This window comes from Phycodurus eques, chromosome 8, assembly GCF_024500275.1.
Source record: "Phycodurus eques isolate BA_2022a chromosome 8, UOR_Pequ_1.1, whole genome shotgun sequence".
NCBI lineage: Eukaryota > Metazoa > Chordata > Actinopteri > Syngnathiformes > Syngnathidae > Phycodurus > Phycodurus eques.
In genome coordinates, this window is record NC_084532.1 from 6,321,115 (window position 1) to 6,337,466 (window position 16,352).

Sequence of the window (16,352 nt, forward strand, 5' to 3'; positions counted from 1 at the left end):
TCAAATTTACTTAATATCATGCATTCTCAAGTATTTACTGAAGGTCAATTTAAATATGTATTAACACATCCATTTTCAATATATTTTCAAAGTTGTGCCAGTTATAAGTCTTACGTCACACCCAAATGAGTGTATGAATAACATTCTGAATAAGACTTAAAATAAGACACTTAACTGCAGTACAAAATTACTGAGCATTTCAGTGAATTTAGGGGTCTCGTTCCTAAGCCAGTAGCTTGCTCTTGAGGATGTTCACGTTCAAGGAAATAATTTAACAGTTCATCTCAAGAGAGAGTTTCAGAAAAGCTTCAAAACTGTACCTTAGCTCCTTGGGATAGGCAAGATTCAATGCATATGTCAAACCAATGAGCATGCCACACCTCCTTGGAATGTTACCCAGAGCGGTCAGGATCTTTATTCTGTCTATAACGATTCTGATGTCCTGGATGTTGTAGATTTTTAATTTTATTCCCCTTGAACACCAAGGTCCCGTGTAACAGCATCTTCATCTGCATGCTAAAATAAGAACATTTATTTTTGACGGTACAGCTCGGATAGATGGCTAGAGCTAGATAGATTTCAACTTACATTACAACATAATATTTAAGAGCTGATCAGCAGCTCCAAGGTACAACTTCAGACACCAGATGAACGTTTCAATATTGATGGTAAGATTGCCCAGAGCCTGAAATAACATAAATTAATATTACTCAAGGTCATGACACAGCTTTTTACACTGGGAGGCTTAGACTTAAGAAACCACTGTCATTGATCCTTTGTGTGCTGTCTGAGAGATAAGTCTCATGAGGGTATGTCTACAGTATGTATTGTGTTGCAAAACAGTAAACAAAAATAATACGACGCAACCCCACATATTGAGGGACTGGCTATATGGGGGTTCGACCTCATTACACTGTGTGCGGCAAACACAACATAATTAGCCCAATTAGCACAACAAAGCTCTTCTAGCATAGAGTGCTAACAAATGCTAACTTTTTAAATGACTTGTTTTTGACACATTTTTTAGTAGCATTTGCATTCCCAAAAACACATGACTTTAAAACACCTTGCATCTTTTACAGGAAGTTATATGTTCTAACACAAACAGTCACTTACAGCGTGGGCTAAGACAAACTGACGTATAACACATTTTGAGGGTGCTAAAGGTCAAGATAAATCAAATGCAAATGAAACATTACTACAACTAAACCATTACAGGTATAAAGTTTTATCTTTGAAAACGCTTACCGCTTGAGCAATTGGCAGTCGAAAAGGCTGTGGCAGACATAACTTCGGTGTGGCACACTCCAATTCAAATTGCTTTTCAGTGGGAGCAGGGCAGAGCGATAACTCAACAATGGATAAATTTGAGCCAACAAATTTGTTTAACTCAGAAAAATAACCCAGACATTTGACCCAACACAAACTACCCAGGAATTGGGTAAATAACCCAACTGTTTTTAGACTGGAAATCATGAAAAATAAGGCCTTCTGCTTTTGTTTTTTTATTAATATATTTTTTATTGTTGTTGTTGTTATTATTATTATTGTTGTTGTTATCATTTCCTTTCTTGTTTCTCTATTAAATTGTTTTTCTCTACTCTGTGATATGGGTTCCCCATGGTCTGAAATAAAGAATAAAGAGCTGGAAGACCAGCTTAGTTTACAACCCCAATTCCAATGAAGTTGAGACGTTGTGTTAAACATAAATAAAAATAGAATACAAAGATTTGCAAATCATGTTCAGGCTATATTTAATTGAATACACTACAAACACCATTCATCCATCCATTTTCTACCGCTTATCCGGGTCAGATCACGGGGGTAGTAGCTTTAGCAGGAACGCCCAGACTTCCCTCTTCCCAGCCACTTCATCCAGCTCTTCCGGAGGGATCCCGAGGCGTTCCCAGGTCAGCCGGAGGACGTAGTCTCACCAGCGTGTCCTGGGTCGTCCCCGGGGTCTCCTCCCGGTGGGACGTGCCCGGAACACCTCACCAGGGAGGCGTCCGGGAGGCATCTGAATCAGATGCCCCAGCCACCTCATCTGGCTCCTCTCGATGCGGAGGAACAGTGACTCTACTCTGAGATCCTCCCGGAAGACCGAGCTTCTCACCCTATCTCTAAGGGAGAGCCCGGATACCCTGCGGAGGAAACTCATTTCGGCCGCTTGTATCCGGGATCTTGTTCTTTCGGTAACGACCCACAGCTCGTGACCATAGGTGAGGGTAGGAACGTAGATCGACCGGTAAATTGAGAGCTTCGCCTTTCGGCTTAGCTCCTTCTTTACCACAACGGACCGATACAAAGTCCGCATCACTGCAGACGCTGCACCGATCCGCCTGTCAATCTCCTGTTCCATTCTTCCCTCACTTGTGAACAAGTGAGGGAAGAATGCTTACTTTGCTTCAGCGACCACCGAACCTGTATTCCGCTTGGCCAGCCGGTACCCATCAGCTGCCTCAGGAGTCCCACAGGCCAAAAAGGCCCGATAAGACTCCTTCTTCAGCTTGACGGCATCCCTCACCGTTGGTGTCCACCAACGGGTTCGAGGATTGCCGCCATGACAGGCACCGACCACCTTACAGCCACAGCTCTGGTCGGCCGCCTCAGCAATGGAGGTGCGGAACATGGTCCACTCGGACTCTATGTCCCCCGCCTCCCCCGGAACATGAACAAAATTCGGTCGGAGGTGGGAGTTGAAACTCCTTCTGACAGGGGATTCTGCCAGACGTTCCCAGCAGACCCTCATAATACGTTTGGGCCTGCCACGTTGGACCGGCATCTTCCCCACCATCGGAGCCAACTCACCACCAGGTGGTGATCAGTTGACAGCTCCGCCCCTCTCTTCACCCGAGTGTCCAAGACATGCGGCCGCAATTCTGATGACACGACCACAAAGTCGATCATCGAACTGCAACCTAGGGTGTCCTGGTGCCAAGTGCACGTGTGGACACCCTTATGCTTGAACATGGTGTTCGTTATGGACAATCTGTGACGAAGTCCAATAACAGAACACCGCTCGGGTTCTGATCGGGGGGGACGTTCCCCCCAATCACACCCTTCTAGGTCTCACTGTCATTGCCCACAGTGAGCATTGAAGTGCCCCCAGCAGAACGATGGAGTCCCCAGCGGGAGCGCTCTCCAGCACCCCCTCCAAGGACTTCAAAAAGGGTGGGTACTCTGAACTGCTGTTTGGTGCATACGCACAAACAACAGTCAGGACCCGTCCCCCCACCCGAAGGTGGAGGGAGGCGTGCGTGTGGGTACTAGACTAGCCTGCCTGCAGTCCAGACCTATCTGGGATTGAGAATGTGTGGCGTATTATGAAGAACGGAGACCCCGGACTGTTGAACAGCTGAACCTATAGATCAAGCAAGAATGGGAAAGAATTCCACCTACAAAGCCTCAACAATTAGTGCGCTCAGTTCCCAAACCTTTATTGAATGTAAAAGTAAAGGTGATGGGACACAGTGGTAAACATGACCCAGTCCCAGCTTTTTTGGAACGTGTTGCAGCCATACAATTCTAAGTTAGTGATTATTTGCTAATAACAATAAAGTTGATCAGTTTGAACATTAAATATCTTGCCTTTGTAGTGTATTAAGTTAAATATAGGTTGAACATGATTTGCAAATCATTGTATTCAGTTTCTATTTATGTTTAACAACACGTCCCAACTTCATTGGAATTAGGGTTGTACAAGGAGTCTTCTATTCCGATTATAATCGATTTAGAAACCCAAACCGAAGGAAAATGATCAATTTAAACACCTTAATCGAAATAAACAGGCCGAATCTGAATGGAATTTAATTCAGTCGTGGATTATGTCACACTACAAGAAGTTTTGTTGCTCCTGACAAAATATGTCGGGCGCGATCAGGGAACTCTACTGTGATAGCTAATCGGGCCAATATCGGGGCTAAATTCCTGTCGTCTGATCTAGGCATTAGTTTATTTTCCTCTGCTTAGTAATACTGTAGAATGATTTATTTTTCTGAGCAGCCGATGTAATATGTTTTCATTTGAAATGTGGACATTTCATTTGAAGAGAGGGAATTATCCATCCATCCATCCATCCATTTTCTGAGCCGCTTCTCCTCACAAGGGTCGCGGGAGTGCTGGAGCCTATCCCAGCTATCATAGGGCAGGAGGCAGGGTACACCCTGAACTGGTTACCAGGCAGTCGCAGGGAGAGGGAAGTATATCAGATTTATTGTGCATTGATATATGTATTTGTATGGAGTGGAGCTCCCTCATTATTTCATTTTTGGGACAACTGTGTTGTATTGGCGGAGGGATTTGTTGTAATTGGGAGTCGGAATTGTTACTCTCCGTGTGATGTTCTTTCACCGACAACTTTCATCTTGAGCTAAACACTCATTAGTATACCACTAAAGAGTGCTGCTGTTACAAAATGCTTCAATAATTCGGCGGATCATCTCCTCGAGGGGGAGTGGTGGTGGTGGCGGCCTGCGCAAGGCTGGCTCGTAGGGGCTTTCCGGTTGCAGCTGCCACCGGCCGGGATGGGGCTTCTCAAAGTGGAGGTCCACTAGCATCCGAGGCCGGCCCATGGATCAATGTTTGCTGGGACGGAGGGCGGGGTAAACAACTATGCGCCTCTCTCCCAATCGATTGCGATGCGACGCTCAGACTGGAATAGTGGCTTCACTGTAGCCTTGGAAGTGACTCAGGGCACAGAGTTGTTTCTGCATCCCTCCCAACGCAGCCTTTTGGTCACGTGGGCCAGTCAGCCAAACAGTGTGTTTTTTGTGATGTACCCACATGGTCACATGGGTTACGCATCCAGTCGAGTGCGTTTTTACTCTTAATTAGGAAGTGGGGTATGGGGAGAGATTTGTGTCAAAATTATTTGTACCTCTTTTTCAAATTGTAGTGTATATTGGTTTTGCGTAAAAACTTAATTTAGGAAAGGCAGGCGTTGCTTCCGGTTTAGCTAGATTTTTATGTTTAACATTATAATCAAACTATTCATGTCCCGTAAAGGGGCACCATATCTCCTTTTAGATGTGGAAAATTTATGAAAAGGGATGAAAAACCTTGATCAATCTCATAATCTGAAGGTTGCTACAGGAATGAAATAAAAGTCCTCGATTTCAGAGGTTTAACTGTTTAACTCAAACACACACAAAACATAACAGGAAGTGGGATTTTGTTGAAAATTAAATCTAAAAGGGAAATCAACAGGGAAACAATACGGAGGGGTTTAACTACAGAACAGACAAATATTGGTAAAGGAGGCTGGTGTAAAATGGAATGGGGATGTACGGTGAAAAATGCATAGAGCTGGGATTTCTGTTACCGTTACTTTGAACCCAAATATGCACCAATCTGTACTTAGTAGACCGCACGTTGGACTTATGTTGCGTGGAACACAATTTAGGCAGGCTGGTCGAGCTCCTGAATGCTTGCCCAGGGTGCCGAAAAGGGTGGTTTGAAGAAAAAAGAGGAAAAAAGCAAAAGAAAAACTTCAAGTACAGGATGGCTGCAGCCCTTGAGTGGCGCTGGTCGCCACGCACTCGGAGCAAACTTGCGCCGCACGTTTCCTTTGTGATGGATCTTTGTCTGTAAGCTGCCCCCGCACACAAAAGTGTAGGAACTTGTTGGTGGGGTTGCTGGGGACATCTGGTTGATGGCGTGTCCATTACAAAATCCATAAATATATCCACGATTCACATGTTTTTCAAATCCACAAATTGTTTGCACGTGTTTTTCAAATCCACAAATACATCTGGGATTTACACGTGTCTTTTAATGTTGTGTGTGCTTTTATCATGACTTTTCATTTGTAAATAATAAATTTTGCTTGTGGATTGTTGTATTTGTGGATCAGCGGGCACGTGCATTTATTTTTTAAACAAACGTAAGGCAGTTTTAAGATTCACACATGTAGGAAGGCCCTCCCTCCATCCGCAAGGTGACAGTGTTGCTGTCTCCGTTGATGACTTGACTGCAAGTAATTTTTATAGGTATCTAACAGTCTATAGTCTGACCCTGCTGAAATCCCCAATAAATTGACCATGGCTGAACAAGGTGGACAGCCAGAAGCAACGTCATTAGTCAGTAAAATATACAGAAATCACCTTCATCTGTCAGCAAGATACAAAAACAGCTTATTATTACAGTGTTTAACTAACAGTGGCTTGCTCTCAAACATCTATATATAAATATAGTAGACTTTACACGATCAGGATGTTTTGGTCCGATCACCCAGTTTAAAAAAAAAAAAAAAAAAAAAAAAAGATAACTGAACACCGATCCGATCACAAGATGGAGGAATGTGACCTGTTCATTTACTGTATATACTTGTGTACTTGCTCAAAAAATTATATTTACAATAAATAATGTATCTTTGTTCCTCTATTTATGCCACTGAGTCATAGTGACAGACAGACCAAATGAATGGTCTTCTATTGGATGGCAGGAAGTAAATACACTAATTAATGTATCCACTTTTTGTGACATTTTTGTTTGTTGGTGTCCGGTGAGATTTTTCAATTGTAAATTATGTTGCTTGGCTCCATAATTGTTGAAAATCACTGCTCCAGTCAGATCGTGTATTCTAATCAGTCAGGTCAAACCAACATTACATGACCGAAATAATGGGTGCTAACTTACTGTAATTAAATTACTTTATTTTTAATTAAATTAATTCACCCACACCGAAACTTTAGAGCATGTTATGACAGAACAGTGGAATGTTTACGTCCAACCGTTCGTGCTACCACTAGCTTGCTAGGCTACGTAACAGTTTGCTACCTGTTTGCGAGCCGTATCGTATTAAAAGTACGGGAACATACCTCAAGCAAGCCTTAAACGAACTTCCTCTCCTGTCCTGAGCACCGGTGACCACCAGCACACGTTTTTCCCCATTTTGTCCTTAGAATACAGTCTGCGCGCTCCACTTTTGTGGTCGTCGCCACAGTATCGAATGTATCCGTTCGCATTTGAGTTGACAAGGTAAAGCCCAATGATCGTAAAAAATGAGATGCGGTGGTATCGGAATACAAGATTTTATTGCAGTAGTCTGACATAGTGAAAGCGTGAAAGAGCAAGTTTGCCTTGTAGTTTGATCCGGGTATTACGTGTTGTCTGTCTCAGACGTGTTGTCTGTTCCACACCGCTGAAAAGGTCTTTTTTTAAAAAAAATAACTTTATTGGTCGTCAGATATTTCCAATACTACGTCAAAAGACTTGCGACAAGGCTAAAAATAAACTAGGTTTTGGATTCAAATATACAGTGCATGATGGCGACGCGGAGTAAATGTCTTTTGCAGAGCCGATCAATGACGTCATTGATCATCTTAAGGATGATCAAAATCAGAATCATCTTTATTTGCAAAGTATGTCCAAAAAAACACACAAGGAATTTGTCTCTGGTAGTTGGAGCCGCTCTAGTACGACAACAGACAGTCAATTGACAGAGAACACTTTTGAGACATAAAGACATTGATGATCAGAAGAAATGGACAGTTACCTTGATTGAAGTGGGTATTCAGTAGCCTATTCAGGAAAATGTGTGATGACTTCTGTTATTTATGTAAGTAGAATTTTGTTTTTTTTAATGACAATTTTCTTTATCCCATTCTATTTCCCCTCTATTCCCCTTCCCTTCCAGGGATTTGACCCCCCCCATCAAAGTGACACGAGGACAGTTTATGTAGCAAACCGTTTCCCCCAGCATGGTCACTATATACCTCAACGTTTTGCTGACAACAGAATCATATCATCAAAGGTACAGTACTCTAATTGTATCAACGTGTGTTGTCTTGTTGTTGTCCTAATCTGATCTTGTTTATATGTAGATGTCAGACTTAGTCGATATAACTAACAACTTAGGTTGTGGCATCTTTTTTTCTGAAGCCTAGAAATGTGGGAAAAACTGTCTCTTAGAAAGTCTTGTAGCTATGTAAGTGACCACATTCAAAGAAAAACAAATCCTTGTCTCTAATCAATGCCACCACTCTGGTCACTGTTCCTAAATTATTCTGGAGCCTTGTTTCAGTGAGGAAAAACACAGCATTGCATCATTTAAAAAAATAAAAAATGTTAATCTGTTTTCTGGTAAAAGTCCTGTTTCCACAAAAGGATGAGATCCAAGGAAGCTGTTTCCTGCCACCAGTGGGGCTGACTGTCATTAATTAGACTGTTGATTCAATGATTTATATCATGGTCAAGTAAACAACGTTGCTCTTTGCATGAACGTTGAGTCTTTTTTTGAAGCATATACCATAATTTCTCGTGTATAATAATGCTCTCTCGTATAATGTGCCAAGTTTTACTAAAAAAATTTGGAAAACCCTACTTCATATGTATAATGCACGCCCATGACTTCCTATCCATTGATATTTTTACATGCAATAAATGTTAGTGGTGGTCCCCTGCTAATTTGTTTTTCTTATCAGTTCTGATCGGTAATATTTTTAAGGCTAAAGTTTACTTGTTTCAGTAGTAATATATGAAATACTGTGGCACACTCTAGTGTTAAGTTGTAACACTGCAGCTTTACAGAGGTATTTTTCACCTCCCACGTGACCAATGGCACACCATCCTGCTTGCACAACGTACTAAAAGCTAGAGAGGTCATGTGTTTGAATAACACGTTCACTCCTTTTGCAAGAAAATAAAAAAGTTAGGGGACTAACTGACTCAAAACAGCATTTTAACAACTATACAACAGCGCTAAGCATGCTGGGACATCCTCTGACGGTTATCCGCCACAATAACGTCATCGTTAAAACATCGCAGTTCGCTATCAGAGGATTTCCCAGAGTGCCTTGCGCTGTTGTATAGTTGTTAAAATGCTGTTTCAGGTCAGTCCCCTAATAGGTGGGCTGTCTACCCAGAAATGTTTTATTACATTTTAATTAAGAATTAATTTTCTATTGTATTATCCAAATTCTTAGTGTAGGAATGTAATTTTCCATCAGCTATTATCAGATTTCAACTATCATAGTACCAAAAGGATCAATTGAAATGCAATGTGCAGAGTTTGCATTGTGTTTAGGGTTCAGTCATGAACCCCTAAATATTGTCTTCTCCTGTTCCAGTATACTGTTTGGAATTTTGTCCCCAAGAATCTGTTCGAGCAGTTCAGAAGGATAGCCAACTTTTACTTTCTCATCATCTTCCTTGTACAGGTAAACATGTACGCGCACACATACGCACACTTTCATATGTGCCTTCTGTCTCCTCATGTTGACAAGACCCTGTGACAATTTTTCCTCCTTTGGATACAAAAATATGTGTCTTGTTTGGACAAAGTAGCATGAATGAATCAGCAACTTATGTGTATCAGTACGTCTGTTTTTGTGCTAAAATGCTGAGTCCTCACATTTAGTAAAATATAGTGCTTTACCACCTTTCTTGAGCATTATCATCTCACTAAGCATCAGTCTTCCTGCACAAGTAAAATTTAGCTTACAGATTGTCAGGCCTCTCATTTATTCGAGCCTGTGTAGTGAAGCCAATGCAATTGACTTGACCGTTTTGACTTATCTTAAAGGCTACATTTTCACCCACTCGACTTGTCAGTGAAGCTCAAGTCATATTTGCCTCACAGAATAAAAGACTGCTTTGCATCTTGACATTGTGAAAAGGCAACTCTAACAATTTTTTAAATGAGCAGAGATGGATAACTAGATTCATGCTGTTGAACCACTTTCCCCTTGTCACACCAAGTATCATGGTGGCTTTGTAGTACAATGCAAATTTACATCGGACCTAGGGCTGCACGATTATGGACAAAATAATAATTGCGATTATTTTGGTCAATAATGTAATCACGATTATTAGTCACGATTATTTTTTATGTTTGTGAAGAAATCTTAATTTTTATTGCACTACCTTTTAACAAACAATATCTAACAGTTTTCATTGCAAATGAATATTTCATATATAATATACCTGTAGTATAATTATAATGAATTAATTATTTTAGAATATTTACTCTGTCTTTCCAGTTAATGATTGACACCCCGACTTCCCCAGTCACAAGCGGCCTGCCTCTTTTCTTTGTGATCACAGTAACTGCCATAAAACAGGTGAGAACAGCTACATAGTGACTTCCCTTTATTATTGCGAAAAATGCAGAACTAACAACACCCATAGTGTTCTTGTTGTAGTTCTGTGGAGAGGCGGGGGTGTGTGCATGTTTGTGCTAAGAAGTGTGTTTGTAGTATATATTGTAGCTTTCTTCAATAATTTTATTTTACAATGGTGTAATGATTGGTTTTTCTAAGGTTTGGAAACTTATTTCATTAACTTTGGTTAGTCAGTGGATGTTTATGATATTGGTTCATGCAGATAAGTCAGAGAATCTAATGTTCCACAATCCTTTATTTTATGTCTTGGTATGTTTGTCTCATAGGGCTACGAGGACTGGCTGAGACACAAGGCTGACAATGAGGTGAATGGGGCTCCTGTGTTTGTTGTTCGCAGCGGAAGCCTGGTCCAGACAAGATCCAAAAACATAAGGGTACGAGCGAAACATACACATCCAAAAATATCTGATCAAAGGCCTTTTTCCTAATACAAAGAGCATTACAAACAGGCCAGCAATTCGTCTATAAATTAGACTTGGTGAAATAAACTTTGTTTTAAAACTTTAATGACTAGCTGAATAACAACCTCTAAGGACCGCTGATGTATACAAACTCTTTTCAAAAAATTTGAATGTCATGGAAACGTTTATTTATTTCCGTAATTATATTCAAAAAGTTAAACATTAATAGATTATAGATTCTGGGCCCACAATTTAAACAGTTTCAAGTATATATTTGTTTATTTTTTACATAATTTGGGTTTCCAGTTTATATAACCCACGAAATCAGGAATTCAAGAAATTCATACTGTGAAGAAATCAGCCCAAATTTTGCAGGCCATCAATGTTTTAAACTGAGTATCACATACACACACACACACACACACACACACACATTAATCATCTACTAAACTCAAAGCACCTGCACAGGTTTCTCCAGGTGTCATTAAATTCAGTTTGGTTGAATTGTCTCAGTTGGGTTCAATATGGGGAAGACCACCATTGATACCCTCCATAGGATGGGTAAGCCACAAAACTTCCTAGGTAAGGAGGCTGGCTGTTCACAGAGCGCTCTGTCCAAGCATATCAATGGAAAGACAAAATGTGGCAGGAGATGATAAACCAGCAAAAGAGATGACCCTGGGCTTCAGCGGACTATCAAACAGAGAAGATTAGAGAATCTAGCAGGGATCCAGAAAGAGTGGAATGAGGCGGGAGTCACAGCTTCAAAAACCACCACATTCAGACGCATCCGGGAGATGGGCTACAACTGTCAGGTACCTCAGGTCAAGCCACTTCTGAGCCTGAGCCAACGTAGGAAGCGTCTCAGCTGGGCAAAGGAGAAGAAGGACTGGACTGTTGGCCAGTGGGCGAGGGGTCCTCTTTTCTGATGAAAGTAAAGTGTGCCTTTCATTCGGGAATCAAGGTCCAAGGGTTTGGAGGAAGACAGCTGAAGAACAGAACCCACGCTACAGTCATGATTTGGGGTACAATGTCCAGTGCAGGTGTTGGATTTTGGAAAATCATGGACGTGGTGTCCTCTGGGCCAAAGAGGAAAAGGACCATCTGGATTGTTCAAAATCACACTATCACCACCATATTTTACTGTAGGTATGATGTTCTTTTTCTGAAATAACGGTGTTACTGTATTTTCGCGACTATAAGGTGCACCGTATTAAAAGGCGCAGTCTCAGTTACGGGGTCTATTTCTGTATTTAACACATACACAAGGCACACCGTATTATTGGGCTCAGGCATAGTAAAACGTGCTATCTTAAAACATGTTTTAAGGCAGCGGGACCAAAACTGAGTTCGGTTGTACTTTATTGAAGTATTTAACAATGTAAACAGTGAGTTTGGTTGTACTTTATTGAAGTATTTAACAATGCACTCATGTTATTTTTTGATCAATCATCATCCACAAATACATCAAAGTCCTCATCTTCTGTATCCGAAATGAACAGCTGGGCAATTTCGCCATCAAAAAAAGGCTTTCAATTATGTTTTGTTCGCACTGCGTACTTGAATGATAGCTGAACGTCTGCTGGATGCATAACCTTGTAAAAAATACATACAATTACAAGAGAATACTTTTTGATGACGTGTTTTGCAAGGGTAAAAAAAATAATTACTTTTCTTTGTCGCAATCCTAAAAGACGTTCGACTCGCGGGTGTTGAATTACTGAATGGACAAGCTGGAAATGGAAAATCAGTGCTGGCAACAGAGTAGTGGGACTTAATTTTGTTTTTATGTAACAAGGATTGAAGGAGTGTGTTTGCTTGCTAAATATAGCTAATGCGAGCTACAAACAAGTTACCTTCGTCTCCATTTATCATCTGGAGGAAGCTCCGAATGAAGCTCGGCTGCTTCCAGGCGATCCAGAGGGAGTCACGATGCCAGATCACATTTACTCAAATCCTGGTTTGTAGGCGATCAACTGGCAAGTGACTGCGAGCATTTCGGCCCGGTATTTTGGGCGATAGCTTTGCAAAAAGGGGATCGGTTGGAGCGTCATTCTTTATTCCCTTGCATGATCTAAGGTGTCATTTCTGTCGGTCGCCGGAATATTTGTCTTGCCTTGGCTCAATAAATGTCGAGTACCGAAAGCTTTTATTTTATTTTTTTTCCCCCGATTATTATTATTATTTTTTTCATTTTGTCTTCTCACTTTTCCGCCATTATGTTTGCTTCTTCTCATTGGCTGTTGCACCCTGCCCCCTCCTCCTTCGGCTTGTTCAATCTGAAGGGGGGACGTTCACCTCAAGACATTGTTACCCTCTACACGGTGCCATTCCTCATTTCAGTTTTCCAGGGGCTTGAGGATCACACACAAACTGCACAAGACCCTCCCCCACCCATCCCTGTTAAAAAAACGCCATTGACATCTTTAGCTGCATTGGCAGCGAATAGCTCGATTCTGAATGACGTCTTTGGACGGCATTGGCTGGGAATGAGTTAATGTTCTTTTTGCCAGTGGTTTTGGTCTTTAAAGTCTGCCATGCAGGCCATTTTTGCTCAGTCTCTTTCTTATGGTGGAGCCATGAACACTGACCTTAACTGAGGCAAGTGAGGCATGCAGTTCTTTGGATGTTGTTGTGGGGTCTTTTGTGACCTCTTTGGATGAGTTGTTGCTGCGCTCTTGGGATAATTTTGGTCGGCCGGCCACTCCTGGTGAGGTTCATCACTGTTCTATGGTTTTGCCATTTGTGGATAATAGCTCTCACTGTGGTTTGCTGTATTCCTAAAGCTTTAGAAATGGCCTTTTCACCTTTTCCACACTGATAGATCTGAATTATTTTCTATCCCGTTTGTTCCTGAATTTCTTTAGATCTCTGCATGGTGTCTAGCTTTTGAGGATCTTTTGGTCTACTTCACTTTGTCAGGCAGGTCCTATTTAAGTGATTTCTTGATTGAGAAAAGGCATGCCAATATCAGGCCTGGGTTTGGGTAGAGAATTTGTACTCTCGTATGATAAACCACAATTATGTTTTAAGGGGGTGGGCTATCACTTTTTCACAGGACCATGTACGTTTGTATTTTTTTTCCTTCCCATAATAAAAAACATTTTAAAACTGCATTTTGTGTTTACTTGTTGTCTTTGGCTAATATTTAAATTTGTTTGATGATGGGAAACATTTAAGTGTGGCAAACATAAAAAAAAAAAAAGAAATCAGGAAGGAACACCACTGTATGCTGTCATCCAAGCAATGTCTTTTTCAGGAACAACCCTGCTTATTTTAGCAAGACAATTTCAAACCATATTCTGCACGTGTTACAGAAGCGTGGCTTCGTAGTAAAAAAGTGCAAGCACTAGACTGGCTTGCCAGCAGTCCAGACCTTTCTCATTGAAAATGGGTGGCACAAAATACAACGGAGACCTCGCTCAACAACTGAAGTTGTACATCAAGCAAGAATGGGAAAGAATTCCAACTAAAACTTCAACAATTAGTGTCCTCAGTTCCCAAACACTTTCCGAGTGTTGTTAAAAGGATCTAACATAGTGGTAAACATGCCCTGTCCCAGCTTTTCTGGAATGTGTTGCAGGCATCAAATTAAAATGATTTAATATTTGCAAAAAAAAACAATAACGTTCACCAGTTTAAGCATGATATATCTTGTCTTTGCAATGTATTTAATTGAATATACTGGAGGTTGAAAAGAATTTGCAAATCATATATATTTTTTAATTTGTTTTACATAATGCCCCAACTTCATTGGAATTGGGGTTTGTACTTGTGTACAGTATTAATGTATTCTAGTCCCAATGTGTTTGTGTTTTCTGGTCTGTTGTTTACATAGGTGGGGGATATTGTACGTGTGGCGAAAGATGAGACATTTCCAGCTGATCTGGTGTTGCTGTCATCAGACCGTTCAGAGGGCACCTGTCACATTACCAGTGCCAGCCTCGATGGGGAGACTAATCTCAAGGTGCGTGGGTGTGTTTGTGAGTGTGTAAAGACGACGGCCTTTAGAAGTGTGATTATGTGTGAGAAAGTCATTAACAGGCAGACAACTATTGCTTGTTGCTGCTCTGTATGCCTCTGCCTCATCCAACGTGTAGCTAAGTTGGATCCATGGAGATAACCGCAACCAGTCTATGTCCACTCAATCCTGCAGTGGAGAAAATTGGGAGATAATCCATAAAACCCACATACTTTATCCCTGACCCAGCCAGAAAGTACCAGTCATAGCTCAGCCTGGAGCCCCAGGCAGGAATGGTTAACACCTGGATAAAATGCTGTAGTTGACCAAAAAGTAAATTCTTTAATATAGCCAACTTGAATTTATGAGTTACTGTATATCCGTGTGAATATGGTCAGCTCAATAGGCATCTTAGAATCATCCTATAATTGCACCTAAAATACCCCTAATTTGTGTACACAGTAGCCTGATGGAGAACAAGCATTTTTCATTGACGTTTGTTGTTGTATATTCATCAACCAAAATCTACTTTAATTGTCAAACTTTAATTCTGTTTAATATTTGTATTTCACAAAATGCGATTTAATTAAAAAGCCTGTAATTCATTAGATTCATGTTTCAATATAATACTATTTCATTTGCTACACACCTATGTATAATGGGCTTTATTGACTTTTGATGATTTATTTTGGAAGAAAATGTGCATTATACAATACAAAAGAAATGACAGTAATACTTATAAGGTAGGCCAATTTCCTCGGTCACCATTCTCCAGGCCGGCTCATTTTTCAGCAGGAGTGCCGGGTTCCCACAAAGCGCAACGACGATTGTATCCGCTATTGTTTGAGGACGTTGTGAGTGATGCAGCGTATTCTCGACACCGATTGCTCATTTTGACATACTGTATGTTATGCATAAAACTGGCAAAAATATGTTTTGATGGCATGCGACCTTTAACTTAAAGTGAATACAATGATTTGCCTCGCAAAAATATTTTAAACATGAAACAAGTTTTGTGTATATGTTTGTAGACACACTACTCTACGGCAGAGACAGCTGTATGTCAGTCGGTGTCCCAACTCGAGACCTTGCAGGCTGTGGTGGAGTGTCAGCAACCAGAAGCTGACCTGTACAGGTAATTCAACGCACAAAACACAAAAATTATTTTGTTTGACTTCCAGGTCAACTCCTGCTAAAATCCCTGATCCTTTCCAGGTTTGTTGGTCGAATAACAGTGACTCACCATGGAGAGGACATTGTCAGGTGAGACCTTATTTATTTCAGTGTGTAAGTGTACTTATCTAAGTGTGTGTGTTCGTAGATAGATTTATATACAGTATCCCTCAGCAGCAGTGACTCACGGGTCAATTGGGCTATTGTGCCTAGTAGATAAAGAAACCTTACTGAGAACCTTATCCGTTTAAAACAAAACCAGTCAGAATTTTATGAATTTCACAAATACCTACTTTAGCCTGACGCTAGCTGATGTACACACTCATAACGTCGACAGAAACAAATGCAAGTAAGGAGCAAAGTTTAACTGGATTTTCTGCAACTCCAGTACTGTAGTTTAAAACGGTGATCCCCAACCTTCTTTGCATCGCGGACTGGTTAGGAGTTGCCATTTTTCTCACAGACTGGCTGTGGTGGCTTGCATATACATACATACAGACAGACAGACATACACACACACACGCTTGCCTCGCTTCTGCTTCCTCCTTCGCCGTTCGTGGTGCGTCCACTGTGGGTGCGATGCAGGAGCAGACTTTGAACTCCGTAAAAGTAGGTCTGCCTGTGTCGAGCAGCAACCTACGACTGTATCTTTATCAGAGCGGACTTGGTGCGTGATAGTTAACTGTTGCGATAAAC

General features: G+C 41.1%; 1 protein-coding gene across 1 annotated transcript in view; it reads left to right on the top strand.

The window, feature by feature from the left end:
- atp11b (ATPase phospholipid transporting 11B) overlaps nt 1-16,352 on the top strand; it is an 82,882-nt gene that overhangs the window by 8,822 nt on the left and 57,708 nt on the right. The window contains exons 2-8 of the mRNA XM_061684833.1: nt 7,637-7,753; nt 9,069-9,158; nt 9,981-10,061; nt 10,388-10,495; nt 14,361-14,489; nt 15,515-15,618; nt 15,699-15,746. Of these exons, the coding sequence (XP_061540817.1) occupies nt 7,637-7,753; nt 9,069-9,158; nt 9,981-10,061; nt 10,388-10,495; nt 14,361-14,489; nt 15,515-15,618; nt 15,699-15,746 (677 nt within the window). The remainder of the gene's footprint in view (nt 1-7,636; nt 7,754-9,068; nt 9,159-9,980; nt 10,062-10,387; nt 10,496-14,360; nt 14,490-15,514; nt 15,619-15,698; nt 15,747-16,352) is intronic.